Genomic DNA, 27,236 nt, shown 5'->3' with positions numbered 1-27,236 from the left:
TGGGGGCTAAAAGATTTATGTGCTACCAGGAAGCAAATTTTTTACTAGCAGGATCTGGCCCAATATTAGAGATTCTTCTTAATAGTAAGTTAAATTCTTATAGGGATTCTCAGAATCCACTGAGCATGCCCATCATTTATCTGAGTCTTAATATTGCAGCACATAAAATAAATCCCCCGTCCATTGTAAATACAGAAAATCTCGGTCCAGTGTTTTAGCTCTCAGGAAATGTGGAACATGATTCCATTTGGCAGTAAGATTGGTCTGAACCACAGTCTTATTTAGCAGGACTTTTTGGAGCAGTTTGTTGATTTGAGAAGGACTGAGATTGATACAAATCTCAGCAGGACTGAATGTGCAGCCCCGGTTGGTCCAGATGCCTTGCTTTTCTATACGAGGGTTTAGATTCCAGGTAGGAGAGGGTCACTGCCTGGAGCCGGGCTCCGTTGGGCTCTACCTTTCAGTGTCTGAGTCTTTTTTGATTCACATTTTTATGCAAAGTAGGGGGAGAACAGAGTTACATCGAGCTCCTGGAATAACATCCGATCTTAAGACGTTAGTGCCTTTCCCTGGGTGCCACACTTCTTTTCCAGCCTTAGTGTCATTGCCAGTGGACAAAGGCATACACATCAAACTGACCAGATTTCTCCAAACTGTTGTTCCTGGTTTCTTTTGCTGATGGTTGAAGGCTAGTGTTTTTACGTGACTTTTAGAAGGAGGAGCCTTCCTCAGGATGGACAGACCCCTTCTTTGCTGAGTTACGGACACCTCTGTGCGTGCAGATTGATAGATCACAGAAGGAAGCAACAAGTCATGTTAATTGAGTTAATTTGAGAAGGCAGAAACCTTCTGCTTGGCAAAGTGATAACTAAGGGCAGGGCATGATATCAGCTCACAAATATTTGAGAGATGGAAACACCAAAGAGGGAGAGGAATTATTTTGCCTGGTTACTAGGAGGAATGGGAGGAAATACAGGAAAAGGAAATTTGAGCCTGAATATCAGAGAGAACCTCCCAAGAGTGAGAACTGGGGAGCTGTGGGTCAGAACAAAAGTTCTGCTCGCTTGGACACTCAGACCCAGGTGGGTTTGGGGGTGGCAGAAATGAGTGTGATTTATTCACAGGGAGAATTTACCCCCCACAGAGCTGACCTCAGGCTTCTCTCTGTGGCGCCTATTTATGAACCTTCTTATTATAGTTCCACATAGGGTAGTAGGAAAAAACCCAGACTGCAGAGTCAACGTTCCTGAGTCCAAGTCCCGGCATTTACTAGCCTTGTGACCTTAGGCAAGTCACTCTACCCTGGCTCTCAATCTCAGTTTATTCATCAGTACAATGGGGATAGGCAGCTAGGTGGCACAGTGGAGAGAGCCAGATCTGGAGACAGGAAGAACCGAGTTCAAATTTGACCTCACGCTTACTAGCTGTGTGACCCTGGGCAAGTCATTTAACCCTGTTTCCTCATCTGTAAAATGAGCTGGAGAAGGTGTGGCAAACCACTCCAGTATCTTTGCCAAGAAAACCCCAAGTGGGGCTTCGGAGAGTTGGACATGAGTGAACAACCATGGGTGTAATGATACTTGCACTCCCTACCTCAGGTGAATTGTGAGGAAGATAGGTTCGAAATCATAAAGCCTTAAGTTCAGCCTCCACACTGCTGCCAAATTGCCTGATTGTATCACTCCCTGCTTGGTAAAGTCCACTGGCTCCCTAATTCCATTAAGATCAATTACAGATGCCTCAGTTTCTCATCTAAAACTCTTCACAACCTGATTCCAAACTACCTTTCCAGCCTTATTATACATCCCACTCCCTGGGTAGCCAAACTGACCTTGCTATTCCTCAAAATGACAATCAGCAAGCATTTATTAAATGCCTTCTGCATACCAGGCACGGTGCTAAGGCTTGGCGAAACAAGCAAAGCCAAAAACATTGTCCCTGCCCTCAAGGAGCTGACATTTGAATGGCATAGACAGCATTCGGACAAGTCCTTGCATTTGAGCCGTAGTGTAGATGGGAGAGAAGGCGCCGGCTGTGGGGATCGGGGGCAGGAACGAGGAGACAGAGGGACCTCAAAAGACCTTTGGCCAAAGGTGGGCTCTGAGCTACGCCCCGAAGGAAGCCAGGAGCCCCGGCCTCTTCTATTCAATCCCCGCTTTCCCTCCAGACCTGGGCTAAGGCCACCTCACTGGCTCTAAGTGCCTCCCCTTCCCTCCTGCCAAACCACCCTGTATTTATTTAAGTGTGCTTTGCATAGACTTGTTCCTGTGCCCGTTACTTCCCCTGATAGAATGTGAGTTCCTGGGAGGGAGGGCAGCTCACTACCGGGCCTACAGGAGGGGTCATTTAATATGCTTGTTAACTGCTCCATAGAAACGTAAGCTCCTGTTACTATTGTCAGGTGCTTTTTATCTGAGTCTTTGGAAGCCTTTATCTAAGTCCCTGGAAGATGCCTCTTCTCTGCCTTGAATTCATTATTCCTAGGAATGGAGGTTCATTCTAACAACCTCCTATTAAAAGCCCAGACATTCTACAGGAAAACAAAGTTACCCCGCCCATGTCTGGGCACTTGGATTGCATGGGATTTTTCATTGAGGACACACGGCCCACATTTTACACAAAAGGCTACCTGCAGTTGGCCCCTAGACCTTGTATTCTCCAGAGGGGACAGTCTATGTGCATAAGCAGAAAAGAAGGACTGGAGTTTTGATGTCGTTGGTCGGCTCACCACCTTCTTGGACCAGAGTTCTGTGATGTAGCGAGAATCACCCAGCTAGTATGTCTGAGCTTGGGCTTGAGCTGTCTTCCTGGTTGAAAGGCCGTGACACTCTGCAAAGTAATTTGGGGGTTGGGAGAACACTAAAAACTTGGAGGAGAAGAGGGTCAGGAAGCACCAGAGTCGGTGTTTGAGCTGCGTGTTGGAGAGAGCTAGGGATCCCCAGAGGTGGAGGGGAGTGAAGAGAGAGAGCACCTTCTTGGACCAGAGTTCTGTGATGTAGCCAGAATCACCCAGCTAGTGTGTGTCTGAGCTCGGGCTTGAGGCTGTCCTCCTGGTTGAAAGGCCATGACACTTTGCAAAGTAACTTGGGAGTTGGAGGAGAAGAAGGTCAGGAAGCATCAGAGTTGGTGTTTGAGCTGAGTCTTGGAGAGAGCTAGGGGTCCCCAGAGGTGGAGGGGAGTGAAGAGGGAGAGTATTCTCTACATAGAGTGAGGCTGAAACAAGATTGAGAGAAGTAGGCTGACTCTAAAACATAAGCCCATTTCTCTCTTTAAGTTTGGGGAGATGGGATTGGGAGGGAGGTGAAATCTCTCCAGATGCTTATTCTCTATGGACTGTGAATAAATTTGTTTCAATGGTTGCTCATGTCAGAGATTTCCCTCTTTTTTAAATAGATCACTTTTCCTTCCTTATGAGAGAAAACCAAAAGAACGAGAGGAAATGAACAGATGAAGTCTTCTTCATATGGATGAGGGGAAAGCACCACCAATGACTTAGAGCCAGAGAGATGACTTAGCATTAGGTGGTCGCTTTTGTCTTAGGTTTGCAAAAGCCATGCAACCTTTCAGATTGTTATTTTGTATTTAATTACTTCAAAAGATTTGTGATTCCCGTGATGTGAGTATATCCCCCTCACCAGGACAGATGGCCACCCCTCCAAAATCCTAGTAGGCTGGGTCATGACTTTCTGTGGTTTAAAAAAAATGCCTGTCTTGAGCTCATCAGCTCCACCCCCAAGGAAGGCGGGTTGTTCTGGGATGGTAAAAGTTTGTGAAATTGACTTACGATTAATCTTTTTACCCTTTATGATTAACTTATGATTAAGTAAGGATTAACAGTGTGGACCACGTCACTGTTGTCGTTGACACATTAATAAGCACCTCTTATTTCCTTATTCCTCCTCCCATTCCCCAGCAAATCTTGGACTGACCTTCAGTGGAGTGGGCCTGGCAACTCTTTGTTCTCTGGCCTTCACCTAAACCCTTTTTCAGCTGCCACCCCAACTCTTCCTCACTAGGAAGACACCTAGTCTGGGCCTCAGAAGGCACATGGGCCTTCTCCTGATGCCTGGCTTGAGAGGAGAGCAGTGATGTCTGGTGACCAAAGCTTCTCTGCCTCTCCTTGGGGCCTCAGCAGAGGGGACCTCTTCCTTTTTATAGGTGAAGAAATGGAAGCTTAGGGGATCTGAGCAACTTCTCTGAGATCCCACGGGTTTAATGGCAGAGCTGGGATCCATACTCTGGCGCTTTAACCCCAGATCCAGAGGATCCCAGCTCAGGAGCTGGCAGAAATCTACGAGGCTGTTTAGTCCAACTCTCGACCATGGATGAGAAAAGGGAGGCCCAGAGAAGGGAGGAATTTGCTGGGTCCCAGAGCTAGTAAGTGTTGGAGGTAGGACTGGATCCCAGGGCCTGGGACTGAAGGTAGTACCCTTTCCAGGACTGCCCCAGCTTGCCATTACTGTCTCTTAGGATCTCTGCCACTAAGGCCAGGGGAGCCCCAATTAGTCAATGGCATGTTGGCATCACTTAGTCACCAGACATTTGCACTGGCTGTGCCTCATGCCTGGAGTTCTTAATGTTAGTGCCTTCCCTCCGAGATGATCCCCAATTTATTCTGTTTATAGCTTGTTTGTATCTAGGTGTTTGCATGCTGTCTCCCCCTTAGACTAGGAGCTCCTTGAGGGCAGGCACCATTTGTCTGTTTTTTTACTTTTCTTCATATCTCTGGAGCTTAGCACAGTGCCTGGCACATAGTAGGTGCTTAATAAAAGCCAGTTGACTGACTGACTCATCTGCCTTCTGAGGTCCTCCCCAGCAAAGTCTCTCTAGCCAAGGACATCACAGCCTGTGGAATCATGCTCTCTGAGCCTCAGATGACCCTCAGCAGACAGCCCAAATGCTGTTGTGCCTCCAGGTGGAGGTTGGTGGGATGCACAGGATGGGTCTCCAGGTAGCATCCAACCTCTTCCATCGGCAGAATGGCAGCCAGCCCTTCCCACACCGGGACACTTCTGGCTCTTAGTTGGCCCCAGTCTGAAGACAGGCAAGCCTGGCACTCTGCTCTAGGCCAGTTTAGCAAGGAGGAGTCTTGATGCAGTAGCCACCCCCTCCCCTGCCCCCCTCCTTCCCGGGAGCAGTGAACTTGGTGCATTGCTGCCATTTGGCCTGACGATGAAGCCTGAACCACCTCTGTGTTCATCATACATGTGTAACTCAGGCCAAAACACAAAATGTTGCTTCAGCTGTTAGCAGTTAATACTAGTTTGCTTGGAAATATTCTTGGCTTATGGGCTCAATATGGCACTGTTCAGAGAGGGGGTTTACTTCTCTGTCTTGTGATTGGGGTAAGCAGGCACCCCCATTCCCTGCCCAATTTACTGTCCTCTAAGGGGCTGGGGGGCTCAGGAGGGGCAGGGAGCAGAGGAGACAGGGCATGATGGGGTGGGGTAAAGGGTAGTTTCCAGGAAAATTCAGCCTTGGCCCCATTCTGCTAGCAAGGTCTCCAGATCTCCCTCAGGCTGAGGGTAAATGGAAGGAGGCTGACCTACTGCGGATGACCTAGTGTGCCATTACCCCCTAACTTTTAATTGGGTTTGCTTCAGTAAAATTCTCAAAGGATTGAGACAAGAAATATTTGTATTGGTAAATGGGGCAGGAGTCTTTCTGTGGGAGGATGTGAGGCCGACCACTTCTGCGGGGTTGCTGGAGAAAGGTTTTCTGGTCAGCCATGGGTTGAAGTGGAAGGGCCTCTTCCAATTGGAGAGGCTGGGATTCTGATCTCTTTCAAAGAACTCACTTCCATTCTTGGAGTTTTTCCTAGCTGGGGCATGATCTCCTTAATAAAATGCTTATTACTTAAGTACTTCTAGAATTTTAACTTGAGAGGGGAATTCTGGGGCACAGCAGGGACGCCCCTATTGCCAGCCCTCTGGGGAGGAGGGAGGGGGCCAGAACCAGAGCGTCCCATCCCGGCCCCCTCCCGCCCCCCCGCCAGGATTTCCTGCGGCAGGAGTGGGGGGGGAGCGGTTTGCTGTGGGGCCAAACCAGGCAGCTGGGGGACAGAGAGGGGTCGGTCCTACGGTTCTGAATCACCAGGAAAGGGAACGGGCCAAAGAGGAGAGGAGTGGAGGGGTGAGGAGGGAGAGGCGGGAGAAAAACCCAATCACTTCCCACACTGGCTTTTAGGAACCTGCGCCTGTGTCCAGAGGAGGAAGCGGTCCAGCAGATGCATGCCTAGGCGGCTGGGGGGGAGGGGGGGTGAGGAGAACCCGACAACAAAACTTGTGTTGACGAAGCGGGAGCCTTGAGTTGAATGGAAGGAGCCAGTGTCCACGGAGCCCAGCGCAGAGCCGCCGGAGAGCCGTAGCAAGCGGGCCCACGCCGCAGGTAGGTCCGAGCGGGCGATCGCGGAGCGGGGAGCGGGGAGCCGGGAGCGGGAAGGGGGCGGCGGCGGGGGATTCCCCTCCAGCCCAGCCAGCGGCGGCTGGGAGAAGGGGGGAGAAGGGGGAACGCCGGGCTCGGGCTGGGCTGGGGCAGGGGAGTGTGGTGCAGCTCCGCAGCAGTCCCCTCGGCCCCGCCTCACACTGCCCTGCCCTGCCCTGCCCCGTCCGAGATGGGGCTAGGGTCCCCTGCTCAGGCTCTTGGGCTCCGCTCCCACCCCACCCCACCCCACCCCACCCCCAGCCTCAGACTGGGCTGTGGAAAATTCCCGTCGCGGCTGCCCTGCAGCAAAGGGGCAGAGGGGCTGGCTCCTCCGCCCGGAGGGAGGCTAGTCCCCCCCGCCCCGTGAGCCGGCTCCTCGGCGCCCCCCCCTCCCGCCCCCCGTGCACATCTGGAAAGGATCGGCTTGGAGGCAGGATTGGGGCGGAGAGCTGTGCGTGGGGTTGGGGCGAGGGACCTAGCGGGCTAGACAGACACCTTCGCGGGGTCCGCATGAGTTAAGGCTCGCTTCGCCCTTTCTCCAGCCTTCTCCTCGTAGCCTGACCCCGGAGCCGGGCGCGCACTGACATTCTAGGGCGCAGCCACTAGCAACCTCCGAGGAAGGGCTCTTGCTGTAGCCCGCGGTCCCAAGCCAGCCGGGCTCTCCCGCTGCCCGTGGGCACACAGATGTTGGCGGACAGGCAGATAGAGAGAAGGGGGCAGGGGTTAATGAGGCTCATTGGATTGGACCGTAAACCCCGTCTGCAGTCTGGTTGGAGTGTGTCAGAGATGAAATCGGGTGGAAAGAGCTCGGGTCTCGGAGCCGAAAGGTCTGGCGGCTAGCCCTGGCACACTCGCTCTTTCGTGTGTGTGTGTGTGTGTGTGTGTGTGTGTGACTGTGGGCAAATCAGAGGGTCACAGAATACCAGATCTAGAGCTGGAAAGAACCTCAAAGGAAACTGAGGTCCGAGAGAGTCCCACAGTAGGGAGTGGAAGAGCTGGATTTGAACCTGGTTTCTCCAACGATCCATTGATCTTTCCACTGTATGTACTACATTGCCTATTCACTTCTCCTCGCCTCAGTTTCCTCATCTGTAAAATGGGTCCTTGTAATACTTGTAAGTCTTAATGTGCATTATTTTATTCCCCCCCAAGGTGCCCACCCCCACTTGAACTTTTTCTTTCACCCTCTACCTCAGGGAGTCATAGCATCTGAGGGCTGGAAGGGATCTAAGAAATCATCTAGATGATTCCTTACCTGAGCAGAAATCCACTCTGTAACATCCCCAAAAGTTCATCTAGCCTCCCCTTGAATACCTGGGGGATGAGGAGCTCACTTCCTATGGAAGCATCCCATTTCCCTTTTGGACAGCCTGGTTCTTGGTTCTACTCTGGCAAAATCTTGGTAACTTCCCTAACCATCTCCGGCCCAGAGTGGGGATGAGTGAACTGTTTCCAGTTCCTCCCGTCTCCCTCAGTCACTCTGTATTCACTTGAATATATTGTGTATATACTGATGTGTGTACCCCATTCCTCGATGGGATGTAAGCTCTTTGTCTTTGCTCCCTAGAGCCTAGCACAGGAGTGATGCTTGTTTGTTGTTGTTCAGCTGCGTCTGACTCTTTGTGGTCCTGTTTGGGGTTTTCTTGACAAAGATACTGGAGCGGTTTAAGTGACTTGCCCAGGGTCACACAGCTAGTAAGTGTCTGAGGCCAGATTTGAACTCAGGAAGATGAGGCAGCTTGACTCCAGGCCTGGTGCCCTATCCACAAGCCACCTAGCTTGGTAGGCACTTAAAAATGCTTGTGGTTGATGACCCCTGTGAGGCAGACCACATCTGCTCCTTTCTGAAGGGTAGGCTGATTTTCTGGCTCAGCTGACGTCTGATCTCCATCACCAGCAAATGACTGGTGAAAACCTCCCTTCTGGCTGTATACCCAGAGTCACAGAACCGGAGAGAGATCAAGTCCAGCATTCCTTTAGAAATTGTGGCTTTCAGAAATTGAACTGAATTTTACAAATAAGGAAACTGAGTCGCAGAGAGGAACAGTGCCTTATCCAAGAATCAGCGGCAGAGTCACCCACAGCATTGTAGCATGTGTCCTCCCAAACACTCACTTGCTGTGTCTGTGTGTGTCCCATGTGAATGCTTGACATAGCAGACGGCTCCCTCAGGCCCATCCCCCCAGATCCTGTTCCAGCTGAGGCTGGTCCTAGAGAAGTCCCGTTGTTTTAGCTTGTTTTAGGTGCCCCAGGGCCCTCACTAGGCTTTCTCCAAGTGTTAACCCTGCCCTTTACTCTCATGCCCCAAGCCCCAAGGACCCTCTATAGCTAGCATTTCTATAGGCACCTTCAGGTTTTCAAAGTGCTTTCACAAATACCTCCTTTGATCCTCAAAGCTTCCCTGAGAGGTAGATGCTATTAACATTTTCACCTTACTAAGGCAGGTGGAAGGTGTCTAGGGTCACACCATAGCCAAATGCCCAAGGCAAGATTTGCACTCGTGCCTTCCTGACTCTAGCCCTACCATTCTGTCCACTGCACCACCTAGCTGCCTCTTTTCTGTTAAAGAACATGTACATTTTTGCAGGAACCTTCTGGAGACAGTGCTCCAGCCTTTGCTGTAGAGGGATGGTTGAGCCTTTGTGTAACCACAGACTCTCAAGACTTGGAAGGGATGCACTCCCCCCCATCACTTAATCATATTTTATTTTTTCCAATTACACACCCATTGCATTTTTGAAAAGCTGTAATTGTTAGGAAGTTTTTCCTGCCATCAAGCCTGAACTCACCTGTCTGAAGCTTCTGTCTATTACTCCTAGGCAGCAAGGTGTCCAAGCTGATAGAGCTCGGGACTGAGTCGGAAAGATGAGAGTTCAAATCTGCCTCAGACACTTCCTAGCTGTGAGACCCTGGGTGGTCGCTTAACTGCGGCTTGCCTCAGTTTCCTCATCTGTAAGATGTGGTTAATAATAATAACCACACCTGCCTCCTGGGGTTGTTGTAAGGATCAAAGGAGGCAATATTTGTAAAGAATTTTACAAACCTTAATGTGAGATATAAATGCTAAGCATGATTATCATCATCTCTGTGCTCTGGGCCAAGTCCAGTCTTTCTTCTGCTTCGTAGCCTTTCAGACTCGTGAAGACCAACGTTAGCCTTGTAACAGGAAGGTAAGGGACTAGACCGTAAGACCGGTGTATCCGACTCAAATCGAAATGGGATCGCTAATGTACACAGAGGGAGCCCAGAGGGCCTATTGACTTAGCATTAAAATGAAATCTCATTTCTGTTCTGTTGTGTTTTTATTTATTTTGTTAAATATTTGTCAAATGTTGGTGTGTGGGCATCTTTGAGACCCCTGATATAGACCATAGGGACTATCATGAAGGGACACGGGAACATCAGAGACCATTGGAAATGGTCTGGAGACAGTATGGCCCAGTACAGAGGATTCTGGACCTCAGGGCAGGGACCTGGGTTTATATCTCAGCATTCTCACTTGCTGACCTTGTGATCTTGGGCAAGTGACTGGTCAATGAAGACATCGACCTTGGATGGTCCCTTAAGGTTTCTTTTTAGCTTTAAAGCCAGTGAATTTTATGGACCCCTTTATTTTATGATAAAGAGATAAACCTGACACACAGAGGAGTCATGACTTATTCAAGATCTCTCAGGTAATAAGCAGAAAGGCAGGACCTGAACCCATACAAAGGGAGGCTTTGTGGTAAAGAGCCTGGAAAGGGTGCTGTGCTTGGGGCCAGGGTGTTTGGCTTCAGAGCCCACTTTCTGATCTTGGGGACGCCTCTCAGCCTCTTGGCAGTTCACTTTCCTCATTTGTGTAGGGCGGGAGTTGGACAGGACTTGATGACCTCTAAGGGTCTCTCCGTCTCTGAACCTGTGATGAATGTGTGATGCCTCTACTGATTCATTAGTCTTTTCTACTCCCAAGTTAAGTAGAAGGCTTTTCATCATCACATAATCATTTGTGTGGCCAGAAGCCAGCTCCCTAAAATCCCATGTGTTAGATCCACCAAGGTTCTGTTTACCCCTCCAGTAAGAGATGCCTCGGGGCATTCGATAAAGCCTGGGCCCCCAAGATGAACGAACGAATGAATAAATGAATGAAGGTCTAGAGAGGACAGTGCTTGGAGGAGGAGCAGGACGGCTGAGGAAGGGACCTTTGAACAGAGTGACTGACAACGGCTGTATTTCAGTCCTGTGCCCAGAGCAGGAGGTGGAAAGGGGGTTCCCTGGCAGATGAACTCACATCTCTCTGTAGGGTCCATTCCTGACACTCGCCTGAGTGTTTTTCTCTCCCTGACTCAGTCACCTCCAGTGATTCCTCATCACCCTCGGGATCAAATAGAAATTCCTCTTCAGCTTTCCAAGCCTTTCAGAACCTGGCGGGACCTCTCCACAGCCTCCCTGGACATTGTTCCAGCTCGCCGCTGTCCAGCCCAACTGGCCTGCTCCGTTCCCAACACGTGAGGCTTTATCTCCTGTGTGGGCCTTTGGGCCAAGCGTGCCTGAATTGCCTGGAACGCCCTCCCTTCTTCCCTCTCCCTCATAGAATCCCTGTTTTCTTCAAGAACCACCATGTACACCAAGGACTATCAGCTTCACACAGCCTTTCGTGATTCCCTCAGCTTCTAATTCTCTCTTAATTATGTGTAATTATTTTCTATTCTGTATTTACTTATAAGGGTGGTGGTTTACCTTTCCTTTCTTAATCATAGAAGACTCTGACAGCTGGATCGGATCAACTAAGTATATAAATGAGGTGCAAGCAGTCAGTCTGAGAGGAGGGAAGCTAGGTGACAATACACAAGAAATGTCTTGTGATTGGCTGTAATCCCCGCCCCCTTCCCCGGGTTTCTGTAAGACCCAGAAAGCCTGTGGAGCATCCAGGACTCCAGTAGCCCTGGCAGGGGTCGGTAGTGAATGGACTTCTGAAACAGAAGTACCCTGGTGGGGGAATGATGGCATTTCTGAGACTTAGAAGGGGATTTCCCATCGACCTCAGCAGCTCAGGGGACTAGGATTGCCTGGCCTAGAAACTGACACTGAGGTCCGACTCAGCATAGTGAGGAAGAGACAGCAGTGTCCGGACTCGATGAGGTTCTGCCTTTGGAGTCCAGCTGACAACTGCTGTCTCTGGTGGTGACCTTCCTGAGGACTCATGGAGAAAGAGAGAAGAGCTCCCAGGAACCAGAAGCCTTGAATGGACCCTCTGTGGCCACATACAGTGTCTAAATTTGAGTCTACTGTCCCCAAGAACCTTGTATGTGCAAGGGCACTATGTGCCTCTGGCCTGGGAGGATGGTTATTGTGATGACTTCCCTTGAGTAAATATCCACCCTTTCCCTTCCACCCAACCCAGCTCTGACATTCCCTGTTCTAAGGTTCTCACCTGCTCTGTCATCCTGTTTTCAGGCCCCTCCCAGCCCTGAAACTCCCTGTTCTAAGGCCCCTCCCAGCCCTGACACTCTCTGTTCTGAGGCCCCTCCCAGCCTGACATCCCCTTTTTTAAGGCCCTCCCAGCCCTGACACTCACTGTTCTAAGCTCTCCACTCCAGCTCCAATGATGCTTTCTATTCTGAGATTCCTGCCCTTCTCACCCTCTAATATCCTATGACCCCAGAATCCATGGTTCACATCACATACAGGCCTATTGTTCACAGACGCCACATGGTCCACATGGTCCACATGGTCCTTGTTATTCCTTATTATTTGCATCATCTGTTATTGTTTCTTTAGTTGGAGGTGGGCGGGCCACCCAGGAAGTTAGGGCTGGTGTAAAAACTGGGAATCAAAGAGATTGGACCTGGGAGGACACTGGGCAATACTGGAATCAGGTGGTCTGAGCAGGAAGAGAAGCCCTTGGGGAAAGCCCCAGAGGCCCAGAATGTCAGAGCTAACAGGTAGCTTAGAGATCACTGAGTCCTTTTAGATGGAGAAAATGCAGCCCCCACAGGAGAAATGACTTCTTAGGAGCCTCTGTGGTCCCTGGCTGGTGGGGCCCGAACCGCAGGCTGAACCTAGAACCTCGGGCTGGAGCCAGAACCTTAGGCCCTCTCAGCCCAGGCAAATCCTGTTCTTTGTACTAAGGGGCTCCCAGGGAGCAGGGGCTGCTGTTGATGCTCCAGTTTAATAACAGAGCCTAGGCCTGGAATGAAGAACTCAAGGAACCCTCCTCCCCAGTTAGATTGGAAGCTCCTTGAGGGCAGGGACTGTTTTGATTGTTGGTTCTGTCCTGGCATCCCTCAAGTCTTGCAGGGTGCATTGCACAAAGCCGGGCCTTAATACGTGTTTATTGAACTGACTCGATCAGAGGAAGGCCCCAAAGCTGACGAGGAACATTGGCCCCAGGAAGGCATTGAGGAACTTTGGGCTTCTTCCTCATTGCCTGCGCGTGGTTGGGGTGTGGCATTTTCTGAGCCTCCATTTTCCCATTTGTGAAGTGCTGTCAGTAGGTTTCTGGTTTCTGCCTCACAGGTGCCCAAGGCGGGTGGGGATCCTGTGTGTCTTTGCTCGCAGCTCCCAGCCCCTGGACGCTGTTGACATAGGGAAGGGGGCTGGGATTCACCAATAAAAGACCAAGATGGACGTTCCTCACTCTCTCTTCTTTTGACCTGGATGGGAGAAATGTTGCATGAGGAGTTTTTCCTTACCGTTAGCAAAGTATTTTATAAAGTATTTTTCTGTCTAGTAGCAGCCTGGGGGCCTGATGCCTTATTAGTCCTTGGTTTTATACACAGACGACGTTGATGGAGGGATTATGGCACAGTGGAGAGGGTGCTGGCCCTGGGGTCAGAGGACCTGGGTTCAAATCTTACTCCAGAGGCTTCTTACCTTCGTGACTTTGGGCAAATCCTGGGCTTCAGTTCCTTTATACGTAAAATGATAGATTTGGACTAAACCGCCTTTGAGGTCCCTTTCAGTTGTACATCTGTGACCTGTGATGGGAATCATCCTATTTATGTGGACAAGATCAAGTGATGAGAGGCAGGCAGGCAGGCAGACAGACAGACAGCTGGGTGTATTCAGACCTGACTGGAGGAAGGACTCTGAGTAGCTTGTCATGGTCCATGTCAGCCAGGGACGATGTTGTTGGGGCAGAACTGCAGGCATCTGGGCTTGGCCCTGAGCTGGTAAACATTTTTATCAGTGCCTTAGATCGGTGCAGACATACACGGCAGGCCCATCGGGTCTGCAGATGATGCAGGGTGGGAGGGGGAACCATCGCACTTGGTGACAGAATGCAGAAAGATTTTCACAAGCTATAACAAGGATGGAATTTCATAGGAAGAAATGTAAACTCTCCAACACTTGCATTCAAAACTTCATCTCACAAATACAAGCTGGGGGAGGCCAGCCTGGATGGCGGCCTGTGAGCTCGGCGTGAGTCAACTGTGTGGTTTGGCAGCAGAAAAGCCTAGGAGATCTCGGGCTGCCTGGGGAGAGGAAGGAGAGGAGCCGTGACCCCTCTGTCTTCTGCCCTGCTCCGCCCCAGCCCGGCTGGAGTATCCTGCTCCGTGCTGGGATCTCCATTTGAAGAATGTTGTCGAGGATGCTCAGGATGGAGACCTCTCTGTCCTCATCCAGCCTCCCCATGAGCCCTTTCCACCTACACTGCATTTTCTCACTGCTTCCTCCCAGGCGTCCCCTTCCTCCTGCTCCTGATCTCCCCAGACATTGCGGGCTCTCTTCCTCTGGACACTATGTGTGTGGGTATGTTGGGTAGCACAGGGACTAGTGAATATGTGTCTTTGTATGCCCAGCATCTTTCACACAGGCACAGGGATGGGAGGACCCGTGACTTCATTGCTATGGAGTAGCAGATTTCCCAACCTTTTGGTCTCAAGATCCCTTTCCATTCTTAAAATTATTATTCAAATTGAATACCCCAAAGAGCTTTTATTTATGTGAGTTATGTCTGCCGACATTTAACATATTAGAAATTAAAAAGTCAGCATTATCATGGGAATAGTTTTGACCTAGCAGACCTGAAAGGTACCTTCAGGGGTTCCTGGGCTACGTTTTGAGAAGCCCTGGTGATGAGTAAACCACCCACAAAGGCTAGTGCCTTCTCTGCCTCAGGCACTGGGAAGTGAAGGGTCCTAGTCCCAGGGTCCCAGAGCCAGGATGTGTCAGAGGTGGAATCTGCAGGCTCCTCTGTCGAGCTGGTGAAATAAAGTACCACCACAGGCAAGCAACAGAGGATTTGCAGGGCTGTCTTGCAGAAGAATGGTCAGGCTTATTCTGTTTGGTCCCCAAGGGCAGAACCAGGAGTGGAGGGGAGGAGGAGATGTAAAGAGGCTGTCGCTTTAGGCTAGATGCCGGGAGAAACCTCCTACCAAGTGGAGCTGGGCACAGGTAAAATGGCTGCCCAGGCACGAGGAATGGGTTTGCCCTCGCTAGGGGTTTTTGAGGCCAGACTGGATGCTGTCCACTTGGGTGTGTGGTAGGAGGGCTGTGGAGATGCCTCCCAGGTACCTCACTGCAGTGCTGATGTCTTGTGATTCTGGGATGAGGGGCCCGCCACTGGGATGGCCTTTCCACTCTCCATTGGGGGAGCTCCGTTGAGCTGTTCTCTTGAGTTATTCTTGGCTTCTGCTGGGGCAACAGATGCTGTTTTCAAAGAGCGTATCAAGGTGAAATTCTAGACTTGCACTTGGCCAAGAGGGCGGAACCAGGACCAGTGCAGGGCAGGTATGTCCCTCCTCATGCCAGGAAGGGGCCATATCTCCTACAGTGCCTCCCCCAGGCCCATGAGAAAGGCCTTTTGGCACAGAGCTGCTAGAAGACTGGGTGCTTTCTGAGGACCAGCCTAGTCCAGCATGGAGGACACACCATAGACTGGCTCCTTTCTTCAGGAGGAATCTTTGGGTTGCTGGGCGGTGCAGTGGATAGACTCTTGGAGTCAGGAACCCCGAGTTTCAGTCCTGCCTTGTACACTGTCTAGTTGCATGAATCCGGCCATAGCTTGTATGCACGTCACTGTTTGTGTGTTGGCTTCTCCATCAAAATGTGAACTCCTGGGGGGAAGTACTGTGTCATTGCCTTTCTTTGTATCCCCAGCCTGTAGGACAATTCCTGGCACATAGTAAGCCTTTAATAAGTGCTTGTTGACTTATACTCTCAGCCTCAGTTTTCTTATCCATATAATTGGAACAATAGTAGCACCTCATTCAAAGACTCCTGAGGACCAAATAAGATAAAACATGTGAAGTATTCGGCCAGTCTTAAAGTGTTCTATAAATGCCAGCCATTATTACTGCTAGGGCAGCTGGGTGGTGCAATGGATAGAGTGCCCGCCTGGAATCAAGACTCATCTTCCTGAGTTCAGATCTGGCCTCAGATACTTACTAGACCCTGGGCAAGTCATTTAACCCTTTTAGCCTCAGTTTCCTCATCTGTAAAATGAGTTAGAGAAGGAAATGGCAAACCACTCTAGTATCTTTGCCAAGAAGATCCCAAATGGGGTCATGCTGAACACCATTACAGTATGGCTGGCACATAGTGCTTTAATAAAGGTTTGTTGACTATTATTATGGGAACCCATGTCTGGAATGGGCTGCCTTGGGAGGCGATAAGGGAGCCATTACTGGAGGTGTTATTAGAGAACGAAGAACCCCCTCATCCTGGATGCTGTAGAGGGGAAATTCTCATTTAGGAAGAAAGCTGGACTCCCCAGCATGTTCTGGTGGTGAGAGCACCGGGTTTGGCATCAAAGGCCCTGGAGTTGAATTCTAGCTCTGTTATTTGCTAGCTGGATGACTTTGGGTGGGTTACTTCCCCTCTTGGCGGGGGATGAAATTCCCTGTAAATCTCCCTGTAGAATGAGGAGGTTAAACTAGATGTTAGTTAAAATCTACATAACATAATCCGATTTCCCTGAAAACATTGGTTAACAATCAACAACACGCATTTATTAGGTACCTACTGTGTGCCATTAAATAAGAAAAAGTTAAGTAAGCCCTGCTCTTAGTGATCTTGCATTCCGAAGGAGAAGACAACAAATACCTCTATGTATATGTAGAATGAAAAGGAAAAGAATAAATAACAGGTGCTTAGAGTCTTAATTCCCCCCACCCCCATCTTCGGGCCTCAGATTCCTCATCTGTGCAATGGACATGGTACTTAAACTACCCATCTCGTGGTCACCTGTCTTCCACACATTATGGGAAAAGTGCTTTGCAGACCTTCTAGTGCTGTGGAAAGGTGAGTTTGTATTATTCTGGAGGCTCCAGCAAGCAGAGTGTTCTAGGACTCCAAGGAATGAGAGTCAAACCCTGAGAAGCTGGAATTATTTTTTTTTTCATTTTAAAAAATTGTCAACTTAACAGTTAATGAAAACCAACATACAAAATAAGTTGTAAGATCCTGACTTGATCCTTAGCCTTTAGCCAGGCAGAGCCAGACAACATCAGACACACAAAAAACAATGTTGGGAGAACCATGTGTTGGTCTAGAGCTTGGTTCTCCTCAGGGCTGTTGCCCTTGGTATTGCAAGCAGATCTTATGCTCATTTTATAGAAAACTAAGACTCTGCATGGTTAAATGACTTGTCCACAGTCATAAGGTTGAATGAAAAATGAGAACTTGTTTATGTACTTCCTGTGTGCTAGGCACTGTGCTAAGTGTTGGGGCTACAAATATATAAAAAAAGAGAGAGATGGAGCCCTTGAGGGGCTTACGTTCTGATAGGGGATGACAGATGGGGGAGGGAGGACCAGGGAAGCAACTTCTGTTTTGGTGAGGGGGAAAGGGAGGGTACATTGTCAGTGGCAGGCACATGGTGAACTGGCTTGAGTGAGAAGGGCTGGATGGGCTGTGAGGCTGCTGAAGCATCGAGCCAGAAGCTAGAGAGGGCTAAGAGGCCCCAGTGTGGATACACTCAGTCAGTACCCAGCTGGGTTGGGCCTTAGGGGCAGAGCTACAAGGAAGAATAGACTAACTTCTCTGGGGACTAGGGCTTGGATTCTGGAATGCCTGAGTATGGAGGCCTGGACCTCACAGCATGGAGGGAGAGAAGCGGGTCAATGAGTGGGTGCTAGCTAAATGGTGAGATGGCCTCAGTGGGTGGGTGCATGGGATAGAAAGCTGAAGCTGGTATCTGAGGCAGCAAAAATGCTTCTGTCTCCCTCTAGGCTGCCTTTGTTGGGAGCTGGACATTTTGATGGAGAAGGTGGAGGGAGGTCACTTGGGATTATGGGGCACATGTGGTAAGCAGTCTGGGAGGGCACCTAGGAAGGCAGAGGGGGCACAGAAGAGGGCGTGGAGAATGCCAAAGGGAGAAGTCTCTGATTCTGGTTTTTCAAGGGCTGGTATCATCAAAGTGAAATGTGACAGGACAGACCTAGGGATGAGAATGTGGGGGGTGGTATGTGTGTATGTGGGGTGGGGGTGAGTGTGTGTGTTTGTAGGGGGCTAAGGACTGAAAGGCACCAGTGGTCATCTGGTCTGACATGTACCCCATCACCTTGCCTCTCTGAATCGGTCCCTTCCTCAGGTCTTCAGTTCTCTCCTACGCATCTGCCATTTTGGTATTCCCCAAACCCAGGGCTGACAATGTCACATGTCCTGCTCATGTCCTGCCTCCCATCTCCTTTGGGTTCAGCCCCAAACTTCTCTGCTTGGCATTGGAAAGCCCATTATACCTTGGCTTCAGCCACCTTTCTGGCCTCACTATATACATTCTTCTTCTTCACACACTCTTCAAGCAAAGTTGAAATCCAGCCAAAGTGGCCACCTTGCTGCTCTCGACATCCTGTCTTTAGTTGTGTTTTAAATGCTCTGCCCCCTTGCCTTTGTGTCTCCCTTCAAGACCCAACTCAGCTCCCACCTGCAGCTGGGGGCCTTCCCTAGGTGCCCTTCCCCCCCCCCCCCCCAATGCTTCCCCTCTGAAACGATCTCCTCCCTCTTCTGTATATATCTTCTGTGCACTGTTCACTTAAGTGATGTCTTCCCCATAGACTGGTGGGGACCTTTCCTTGTATCCCCAGTGGTTGCCTGGTACACAGTAGGTGCTTTATAAATGCTTGGTGACTGGGCCCCAGGGTGCTTTCTCACTAGCCATAAACCCCACCATCTTCATCTCCACACCTTCAGCCTCTCCATATTAACTATGTGTTCACATGGACACATCTAGATGATACCTGGAGAGCCAGACATAAGCGGAAATAGACACACATACACCGAGACCTACCCTCTGCCTCCTCACCGACCCTCCCCCCACCCATGTAAAACTCCATTCAGCTCCACAGAGAACCTGACAGAGCCAGACTTAGACACCACTGCTGGGAGCATTTATGCCCTTTTCACAGAGGAGGAAACTGAGGCTGAGATGGCCCTGGGGTCACAAGTATCAGCAGCAGGATTTGAACCCAAATCCTTCTGATTGCATATCTAGCACTGTGGCTCCAGAGGAGAAGCCTTGGGAGTGTTTCAACAATCTGGCTAGCAGCTTCTGTGGGGGTATAAGATCCACCCACAGCCAGCACCCAGAAAGCTGCCAACAGCACAGGTTCTTTTGATCTGCTTAACTCAGGAAAGCAAGGCGAAGGAGTTGACAAGCTTACTTTAATTCAGCACACAAATATCATTCACTTAGTTCAGGGGAAGAGACCAGCACCCTGAACTTCAGAGCAAATTACAAACAAATTACAAACATCAACAGACAGACCCAATACAATTCATAGTTACCAACATCTAGGTTCAGCCCGGGAGCTCAGAACAAGGGCTGGCCCACAGTCACGCACCACCACTGCTGTAGGTAAGAACTCCAAAGAAGAGAAGGCCAACCCCTGGTTTTATATCTTTTTCAGCATCAGAGGTGAGTCATACATTCGACTCACCCACGTGACCTAGAATCGTCACAAAGAGGCAACTTAAACCCACGTGGTCTAAAAGCCTCTGCTGTCCCAGACATGTAAACTAGGCCCTCCCTGGAGTTAGCCCTACCTTGGGCCCCACCTTAGTTGCTAATCCACACCCACTAAGGTTTTACACCTAATAAGGGTTTGGGCCTGGGGCTTAGCACTTAGTAAGACTCAATGAAATACACTGAATTACTCAAAAGAAACAAAGCCAAACTCTTCAAGGGCACTTGTTGAACTAAGTGCTAAGGAACCCATTTTGCTTACCAACACACACTGGTAACTATGAATTGTATTGGGTCTGTCTGTTGATGTTTGTAATTTGTTTGTATTTTGCTCTGAAGCTCAGTGTGCTGGATTTTTCACCTGAACTAAGTGAATGATATTTGTATGCTGAATTAAAGTAAGCTTGTCGACCCCTTCACCTTGCTTTCCTTAGTTAAGCAGATCAAAAGAACCTGTGCTGTTGGCAGCTTTCTGGGTGCTGGCTGTGGGTGGATCTTACACCCCCACAGAAGCTGCTAGCCGGATTGTTGAAACAGGGGGAAAGTTGTCAAGAGGCAGGTCTATGGTAGTCTCTGGGTGACACCTTGGAACAGGAGGAGCTGTTTAGGTGGTGATGGCCTCTGTTCCAAAGAGGGCTTTGAATGACCATGAGAGGAGCACACCCTGAGCATATTGGTAGGGGGCTGGGTGGCTTCTGGGCTTTCCCTAGCTCTGAGGACTGGGTTGGGGATCAGGGGCCAGTGGAGAGCACCTTCTCCAGCCTTTGTCCCTCTGCCTTGGCCATCCTCATTGTGCCTTTCCTTCCTTTGCAGAGGCAATGGTCCCAAGCAGGACATTCCTGCTGGTGTTCTGGGCATGGGCCTGGGGGCCCCATGGTGCTCATGGTCAGACCGACGAAGACAATGAATTTCTGGAGGATCCCATCCTTTTCCTGAGGCCGGAGCCAGGGCAGGGGAGCCTTGACTGCCCCCGAGAATGTGTGTGCACACAAGAAGGTGTGGTAGACTGTGGAGGCATTGACCTCCGGGAATTCCCTGGGGACCTCCCTGAGTACACCAATCACCTCTCCTTGCAGGTAAGAGCCACATGCCGTGGTCACACAACAAACTCTCCAGGTCTCCAGGCAAGGTCTTGACCCACAGCAAGCTTTGGAAATGCTGAAGCACCTTACTAATACCAAATCTGGGAGTTTATTAGTGTAGGAATTTCCAGTGTAGAAAGCCCCTCCATAGCTGCTAATCCTCAATTCACCGATAATTTACATTCAGAGCTTGGCCTGGGGAGAAATGAAGTGATTTGCCAAGGGTCACACAGCTAAGATGTCTGAGATAGGGCTTGAAGCCAGTTCTTACTGACTCCAAGACTGATCCTCTATCCATTCCATCATTCTCTTTATCAGAGACCAAAATGGAGAAAGAAGGGAAAGTGCTGCACTTGGAGGCAGCAGATGTAGGTTCAAAACCCACCCTTCCCATTTTCTACCTGTATAACCTTGATCAAGTTATCAAACCTTTATTAAGCACCTACTATGTGCCAAGCACTGTGCTAAGTGCCGGCAATAGAAAGACAGACAAGAAGACAGTCTCTGTCCTCAAGGAACTTGCATTCTAACGAGGGAGACCGTATGCAAACGACTACACCTTTAAAAAAAAAAAATCATTATTTATTTATTTATTTATTTATTTAATGTTTTTAGTTTTCAGCATTAATTTTCACAAGAGTTTGAATTACAGATTTTCTCCCCATTTCTACCCTCCCCCCACTCCAAGATGGCATATATTCGGATTGCCCTGTTCCCCAGTCAGCCCTTCCTTCTGTCACCCCACTCCCCCCCATCCCCTTTTCCCTTACTTTCTTGTGGGGCAAGATAGATGTTTATGCCTCATTGCCTGTATATCTTACTTCCTAGTTGCATGCAAAAACTTTTTTTTTTTAACATCTGCTTTTAAAACTTTGAGTTCCAAATTCTCTCCCCTCTTCCCTCCCCATCCACCCTCCCTAAGAAGGCAAGCAATTCAACATAGGCCACATGTCTATCATTATGCAAAACCCTTCCACAGTACTCATGTTGTGAAAGATTAACTATATTTTGCTCCTTCCTATCCTATCCTCCTTTATCCAATTTTCTCCCTTTACCCTGTCCCTTTTCAAAAGAGTTTGCTTTTGATTACCTCCTCCCCCTATCTGCCCTCCCTTTTATCATCCCCCCTTTTTTATCTCCTTCCTGCTTCTTTCCTGTGGGGTAAGATACCCAGTTGAGTGTGTATGTAATTCCCTCCTCAAGTCAAATCTGATGAGAGCAAGATTCACTCATTCCCACTCACCTGCCCTCTCTTCCCTCCCAACAGAACTGCTTTTTCTTGCCACTTTTATGTGAGATAATTTATCCCATTCTATCTCTCCCTTTCTCCCTCTCTCAATATATTCCTTTCTCATCCCTTAATTTGTTTTTATTTTTTTAGATATCATCCCTTCATATTCAACTCACCCTGTGCCCTCTGTCATGTATATATACACATATATATATGTATGTATATATATATGTATATATAATATATATGTGTATTCCCTTCAGCTACCCTAATACTGAGGTCTCATGAATTATACACATCATCTTTCCATGTAGGAATGTAAGCAAAACAGTTCAATTTTAGTAAGTCTCTTATGATTTCTTTTTCTTGTTTAGCTTTTAATGCTTCTCTTGATTCTTGTGTTTGAAAGTTGAATTTTCTATTCAGGTCTGGTCTTTTCACTGAGAAAGCTTGGAAGTCCTCTATTTTATTGAAAATCCTTATTTTGGCATGGAGCATGATACTCAGTTTTGCTGGGTAGGTGATTCTTGGTTTTAATCCTAGCCCATTGACCTCTAGAATATCATATTCCAAGCCCTTCGATCCCTTAATGTAGAAGGTGCTAGATCTTGTGTTATCCTGATTATATTTCCACAATACTCAAATTGTTTCTTTCTGGCTGCTTGCAGTATTTTCTCCTTGATCTGAGAGCTCTGGAATTTGGTGACAATATTCCTAGGAGTTTTCTTTTTGGGATCTTTTTCAGGAGGTGATCAGTGGATTCTTTTAATTTCTATTTTACCCTCTGGTTCTAGAATATCAGGGAAGTTTTCCTTGATAATTTCTTGAAAGATGATGTCTGGGCTCTTTTTTTTGGTCATGGCTTTCAGGTAGTCCAGTAATTTTTAAATTATATCTCCCGGATCTATTTTCTAGGTCAGCAGTTTTTCCAATGAGATATTTCACATGGTCTTCCACTTTTTCATTCCTTTGGTTCTGTTTTATAATATCTTGATTTCTCATAAAGTCACTAGCTTCCACTTGCTCCAATCTAATTTTTAAGGTAGTATTTTCTTCAGTGGTCTTTTGGACCTTTTCCATTTGGCTAATTCCACCTTTCAAGGCATTATTCTCCTCATTGGTTTTTTGGAGCTCTTACCATTTGAGTTAGTCTATTTTTTAAGGTGTTATTTTCTTCAGTATTTTTTTGGGTTTAGCAAGTGATTGACTTGTTTTTCATGGTTTTCTCACATCACTCTCATTTCTCTTCCCAATTTTTCCTCTACTTCTCTTACTTGCTTTTCCAAATCCTTTTTGAGCTCTTCCATGGCCTGAGACCAATTCATGTTTTTCTTGGAGACTTTTGATGTAGGATTTTTGACTTTGTTGACTTCTTCTGGCTGTATGTTTTGGTCTTCTTTGCCACCAAAGAAAGATTCCAAATCTGAGTCTGAATCTGAGTGTGTTTTTGCTGCCTGGCCATGTTTCCAGCCAAGTACTTGACCCTTGAGTTTTTCATCGGGGTATGACTGCTTGTAGAGTAGAGAGTACTTTGTCCCAAGCTTGAGGAGTTGCGCTGTTGTTTTCAGAGCTATTTCTACACAGCAAACTCTGCCACACCAGCACTCCTCCTCCCCCAAGAATCGCCAATCTGGACCATGACTCAGATCTTAAGCAGGCTCTGCACTCCTGCTCTGATTCGCCACTTAATTCCTCCCACCAGGTGGGCCTGGGGCCGGAAGCAACTGCAGCTGTAGTTCTGTCCTCAGAGCTGCACCACCCCCGCTGCCCCTGGGGCAGTGTCCGAACTACGAACTCCTTTCACTCTGTCCCCAGCAGCTTTTCCCACTAACCTTCTCTGTTGTCTTTGGTGTTTGTGGGTTGAGAAGTCTGGTAACTGCCACAGCTCACTGATTCAGGGCGCTAGGGCCTGTTCTGCCTGGCTCCCGGTCTGGTTGGTCTGGGCACAGCCCATGCTGGGCTCTGCTCCCAGCTTCGTGGGATAGACCTTACCCAGCAACCATCCAGGCTGTCCTGGGGTGGAGCCCTGCTTCCCTCTGCTATTCCATGGATTCTGCAGCTCTAGAATTTGTTCAGAGCCATTTTTTATAGGTTTTTGGAGGGACCTGGTGGAGAGCTCACGCAAGTCCCTGCTTTCCAGCCGCCATCTTCAACTACACCTTCTTAATGTCCTTGGAGTTCAGTCTCTTCTGTAAGATGAGGGAACTAGTCTAGATAATCTAAAGGCAAGGACCCTTAACTCTTCTGGTGTCATGGACCCCTTTGGCATTCTGGGGAAGCTTTATTAGAACCCTGTTTTTAAAGGTACAAAATACCTAAAGTTACAAAGGAAACCCATTATATTGAAATAAAGTTTTTTTTAACTGTTGAAGTTAATTGACCCTCCGAAATCTATCCCTAAGGTTAAAAACGTCTGCTTTAAGATACCTCCCAGCTTTATATTTATGAACCGAAGATAATACATACATATACGTATCTAGTTATAGAGATATTATGTAAGAATGACTGACAGTTGTATGATGGTTTAAAAACAAGTTTCCAAGGGTTTTCCTGGCTGTTGTACATATACTCTACTCTCCACATGAACATGACCCACCTTGGTCAGCCCCCTGTGTTCTTGTCCCTGTTTCTTTGCTAAAGCACTTAAACCTGTATCTGGTCTCCCTGTCCCCCTGCTCCCCTTCACCTGAAGAAATTTGCCTCATCCTTCTGCGTGCCCTCCTCCCAGAAGCTTTCCTTGTGTCCTGCCCCACAAGTCATTCTTTTTCTCCTCGGGCCTCTCTCAAGCTCTCCCCTGACAACAAGCATTATCAGGTCTCTGCCTGTTCTTCTGCCAGACTCTCTGCTGTTTTGTCTTCTCCTTTCTTGGTTGCCCAGTTGGACGTGGTTTTCCCCTTGTGATTTACAGCTGAATCATCTCTACCTGTCCTGTGTCGCTTTAATTAGTCAACCAATGGTCTAGATAAACACCGCCCATCCATAGCTTGCTTTGCCATCAGCTCCAGGTGGCAAGCCCAGGTGACTGGGAGGATGTTGGTGCCCTCACCAATAATAAAGAAGTTTGGAGAGATAATTGAGAGGATTTCAGAGGAAAGATACTGAGTTCAATTTTGAATGTGGTGAATTTGAGGTGCCTATGGATATTCAGTCAAAGATGTCTAAGAGATAGTTGGTGATGTGAGACTGGAGCTTAGGAGAGAGGTTAGGGCTGGATAAATATAGATCTGGGAATTAATTACCTGTTTAGAGATGATCGCTGAACCCATGGAAGCAGATGAAATCACTGGATGAGAGACTATGGAGGGAGAAGAAAAGAGCACTCAGGACAGAGACTTGGGGGACCCCTGACTTAGAGGAAGAAGCAGCAAAGGGCACTGAGAAGGAGCAGCTAGACAGAGAGAAGGAAAACCAAGAATGAGCAGTGTCATGAAAACAGAGAGGAGAAAGTGTGGAGAAGAGAGTGAGCCGCAGTGTCAGAGGCTACAGAGAGGTCAAGAAAGATGCGGATGGAGGGAAGGCCATTAGAATTAGCAATTAAGAAATCACTGGTAACTTGTAAACCATAAAGTGCCACAGAAACACTGGCTCATCCATCTTGGGGCTTCGGTTCCCCATCTGTGAAATGAAGGAGGTGGATGAGGTGCTCTCCAAGGTCTGGCTCTAAGTCCTGGGATTCCACCAACGTAAAATGTTAGCGCACAAAATTTTGAAGCTTGGAAGGTTCTTAAGGATTTCCCAAATTACACGTGAATCATAATCCTGTTAGAAAATGTTGATCCTGAGGACACATAAGTATAGTATGGTGCTACGTAGATGCATATGAATGTATATGTCTATCTATGAGCCTGATTATAGATGTCTAAGTATATGTATGTGTAAGTATATGTATGTAAGGGTATATGTATGTATGTATGTATATATATATATTTGTGTGTATATATCTACGTATGTATGTACGTAAGTATATATGTATGTATGTGTATGTATATATCTATATATATCGAAATATATCCTAGCCTTTGGGGGTGGGGAGGAAGGGCGAAAAAAGAACAAAGTAAAAGGTGGACAGCAGAGAACAAAAGAAAACTTACAAGGAAGCAAAGAAAAGATGGACAGCTCTGAACACAGTGTGTAATATTTATTATATAGGCTTTCTTGAAATGGAAATTTATTTCCATATATTTCGAATCCTCTCTCACATTCTGCTGTGCACATGGCAATGCTTTTTTTTCTTATTTTGCATTTAAGTTTCAGTATTTAAGTTTATAGCATGTTTCTTTTTTTCTTATTGTGTATTTACATTTTAGTATTTAAGTATAAAATAAATTAAGAAAAAAGAAAATGCTGACCCCGGTGCTATTTTCCCTTCTAAAATATTAAATGTAATATTTCTATTCCACTACCTGGCACATAGTGGGTATTTAATAAATGCTAAATGATTCCTAATCAAAATACTTATTAAATGTAACATTTTGTGGTGTTTAAATTATAATTTATAATTTTAATTTTATGTTCATATATAGTTTCTTGTTATTTCTAATATCTATTCATCTGTTTTGACATTTTCTTAACCTCTCTCCCTTTCGGTGGGAGAAGTAGGGTAGAGGATTCATAGTCCAGAGGAGTTGGAAGGCATCTCCTTCCTTGAAAGATCCCCTAATCCTCCCACCATGGACTCAACAAGTGGTCGTGTGACCTCTGCTTGACAGTCTGGGGTCGGGGTGGAGGGAAGGCAGCCCATTCCTCTTTGGGGCAACTCAAATTCTTAGGAGGTTTTTTCTGATAAACCTGTTTCTCTAAATTTGCGGTGTCTGCCTTTGCTCTCAGTTTGCCCTTTGGGACTAAACAGAACAGATCTTACCCCTCTCTATAACAGCCCTTGAGAAAGTTACACCTGGGCATCACTTGCCCCATGAATCTTTTCCAGTCTTACCTGGCCCAGGTCCTTGAACTGATTCTCATATGTTAAGGACTTAAGACCCTTCCTCATTCTGGTTACCTTCCTCTGGACATTCTCCAGCTTATGCTGGGCACCGAAAGCTGGACACCCAAAACTAATGCCATCCTCCAGATATACTCTGGCCAGGGAGGAATGCAGAGGGACCATCCCCTCCTTCTTCCTGGAAGCGTGCCCCCCCCAATGCTGCTGCCCCAGAGCTTATTAGAGCTTATCAGCTTTTCTGACTGTCCCATCACATGACTGACTCATGACAAGCTTGTAGTTTAGTAAAACCCAATATCTTTTCCAGACAAACTGCTGTCTAGCTTTGCTTCCCCTATCTTGTACATGTGAAGTTGGTCATTTGAATCCAAGCATAAAACTCTATTTATCCCTACTGAATTTCATCTGAAAAATGCAACCCAATGCTCTAGCCTGTTTTAGAATTTGATAAGCCTTCTATCTCTGTGTCATTAATAAAAAAATGAAACTGCCCAGGGCCAGGCACAGAACCCTGGGGCACTCCACTGGCATATGACATCACAGCATTAAAGACTCCTCCCTGACTGAGGCCTTCCATCTGGCTCTGAATCCATCTAACCAGATTATCACCTAGGCCACATATCTTCATCTTTTACACAAGAAGAATGTGGGCAGCTTTATCAAATGCTCACT

At 47.9% G+C, this 27,236-nt stretch overlaps 1 protein-coding gene across 1 annotated transcript in view; it reads left to right on the top strand.

The window, feature by feature from the left end:
- Window positions 1–6,274: 6,274 nt before the first annotated feature.
- Window positions 6,275–27,236, top strand: part of PODN (podocan) — a 48,601-nt gene continuing 27,639 nt past the window's right edge. Inside the window, exons 1-2 of the mRNA XM_036758236.1 lie at window positions 6,275–6,387; window positions 20,123–20,385. Of these exons, the coding sequence (XP_036614131.1) occupies window positions 20,128–20,385 (258 nt within the window). The 5' untranslated portion in view covers window positions 6,275–6,387; window positions 20,123–20,127. The remainder of the gene's footprint in view (window positions 6,388–20,122; window positions 20,386–27,236) is intronic.

Source organism: Trichosurus vulpecula, chromosome 4 (genome assembly GCF_011100635.1).
Source record: "Trichosurus vulpecula isolate mTriVul1 chromosome 4, mTriVul1.pri, whole genome shotgun sequence".
NCBI lineage: Eukaryota > Metazoa > Chordata > Mammalia > Diprotodontia > Phalangeridae > Trichosurus > Trichosurus vulpecula.
This window is presented reverse-complemented; position numbering and strand designations above follow the sequence as displayed.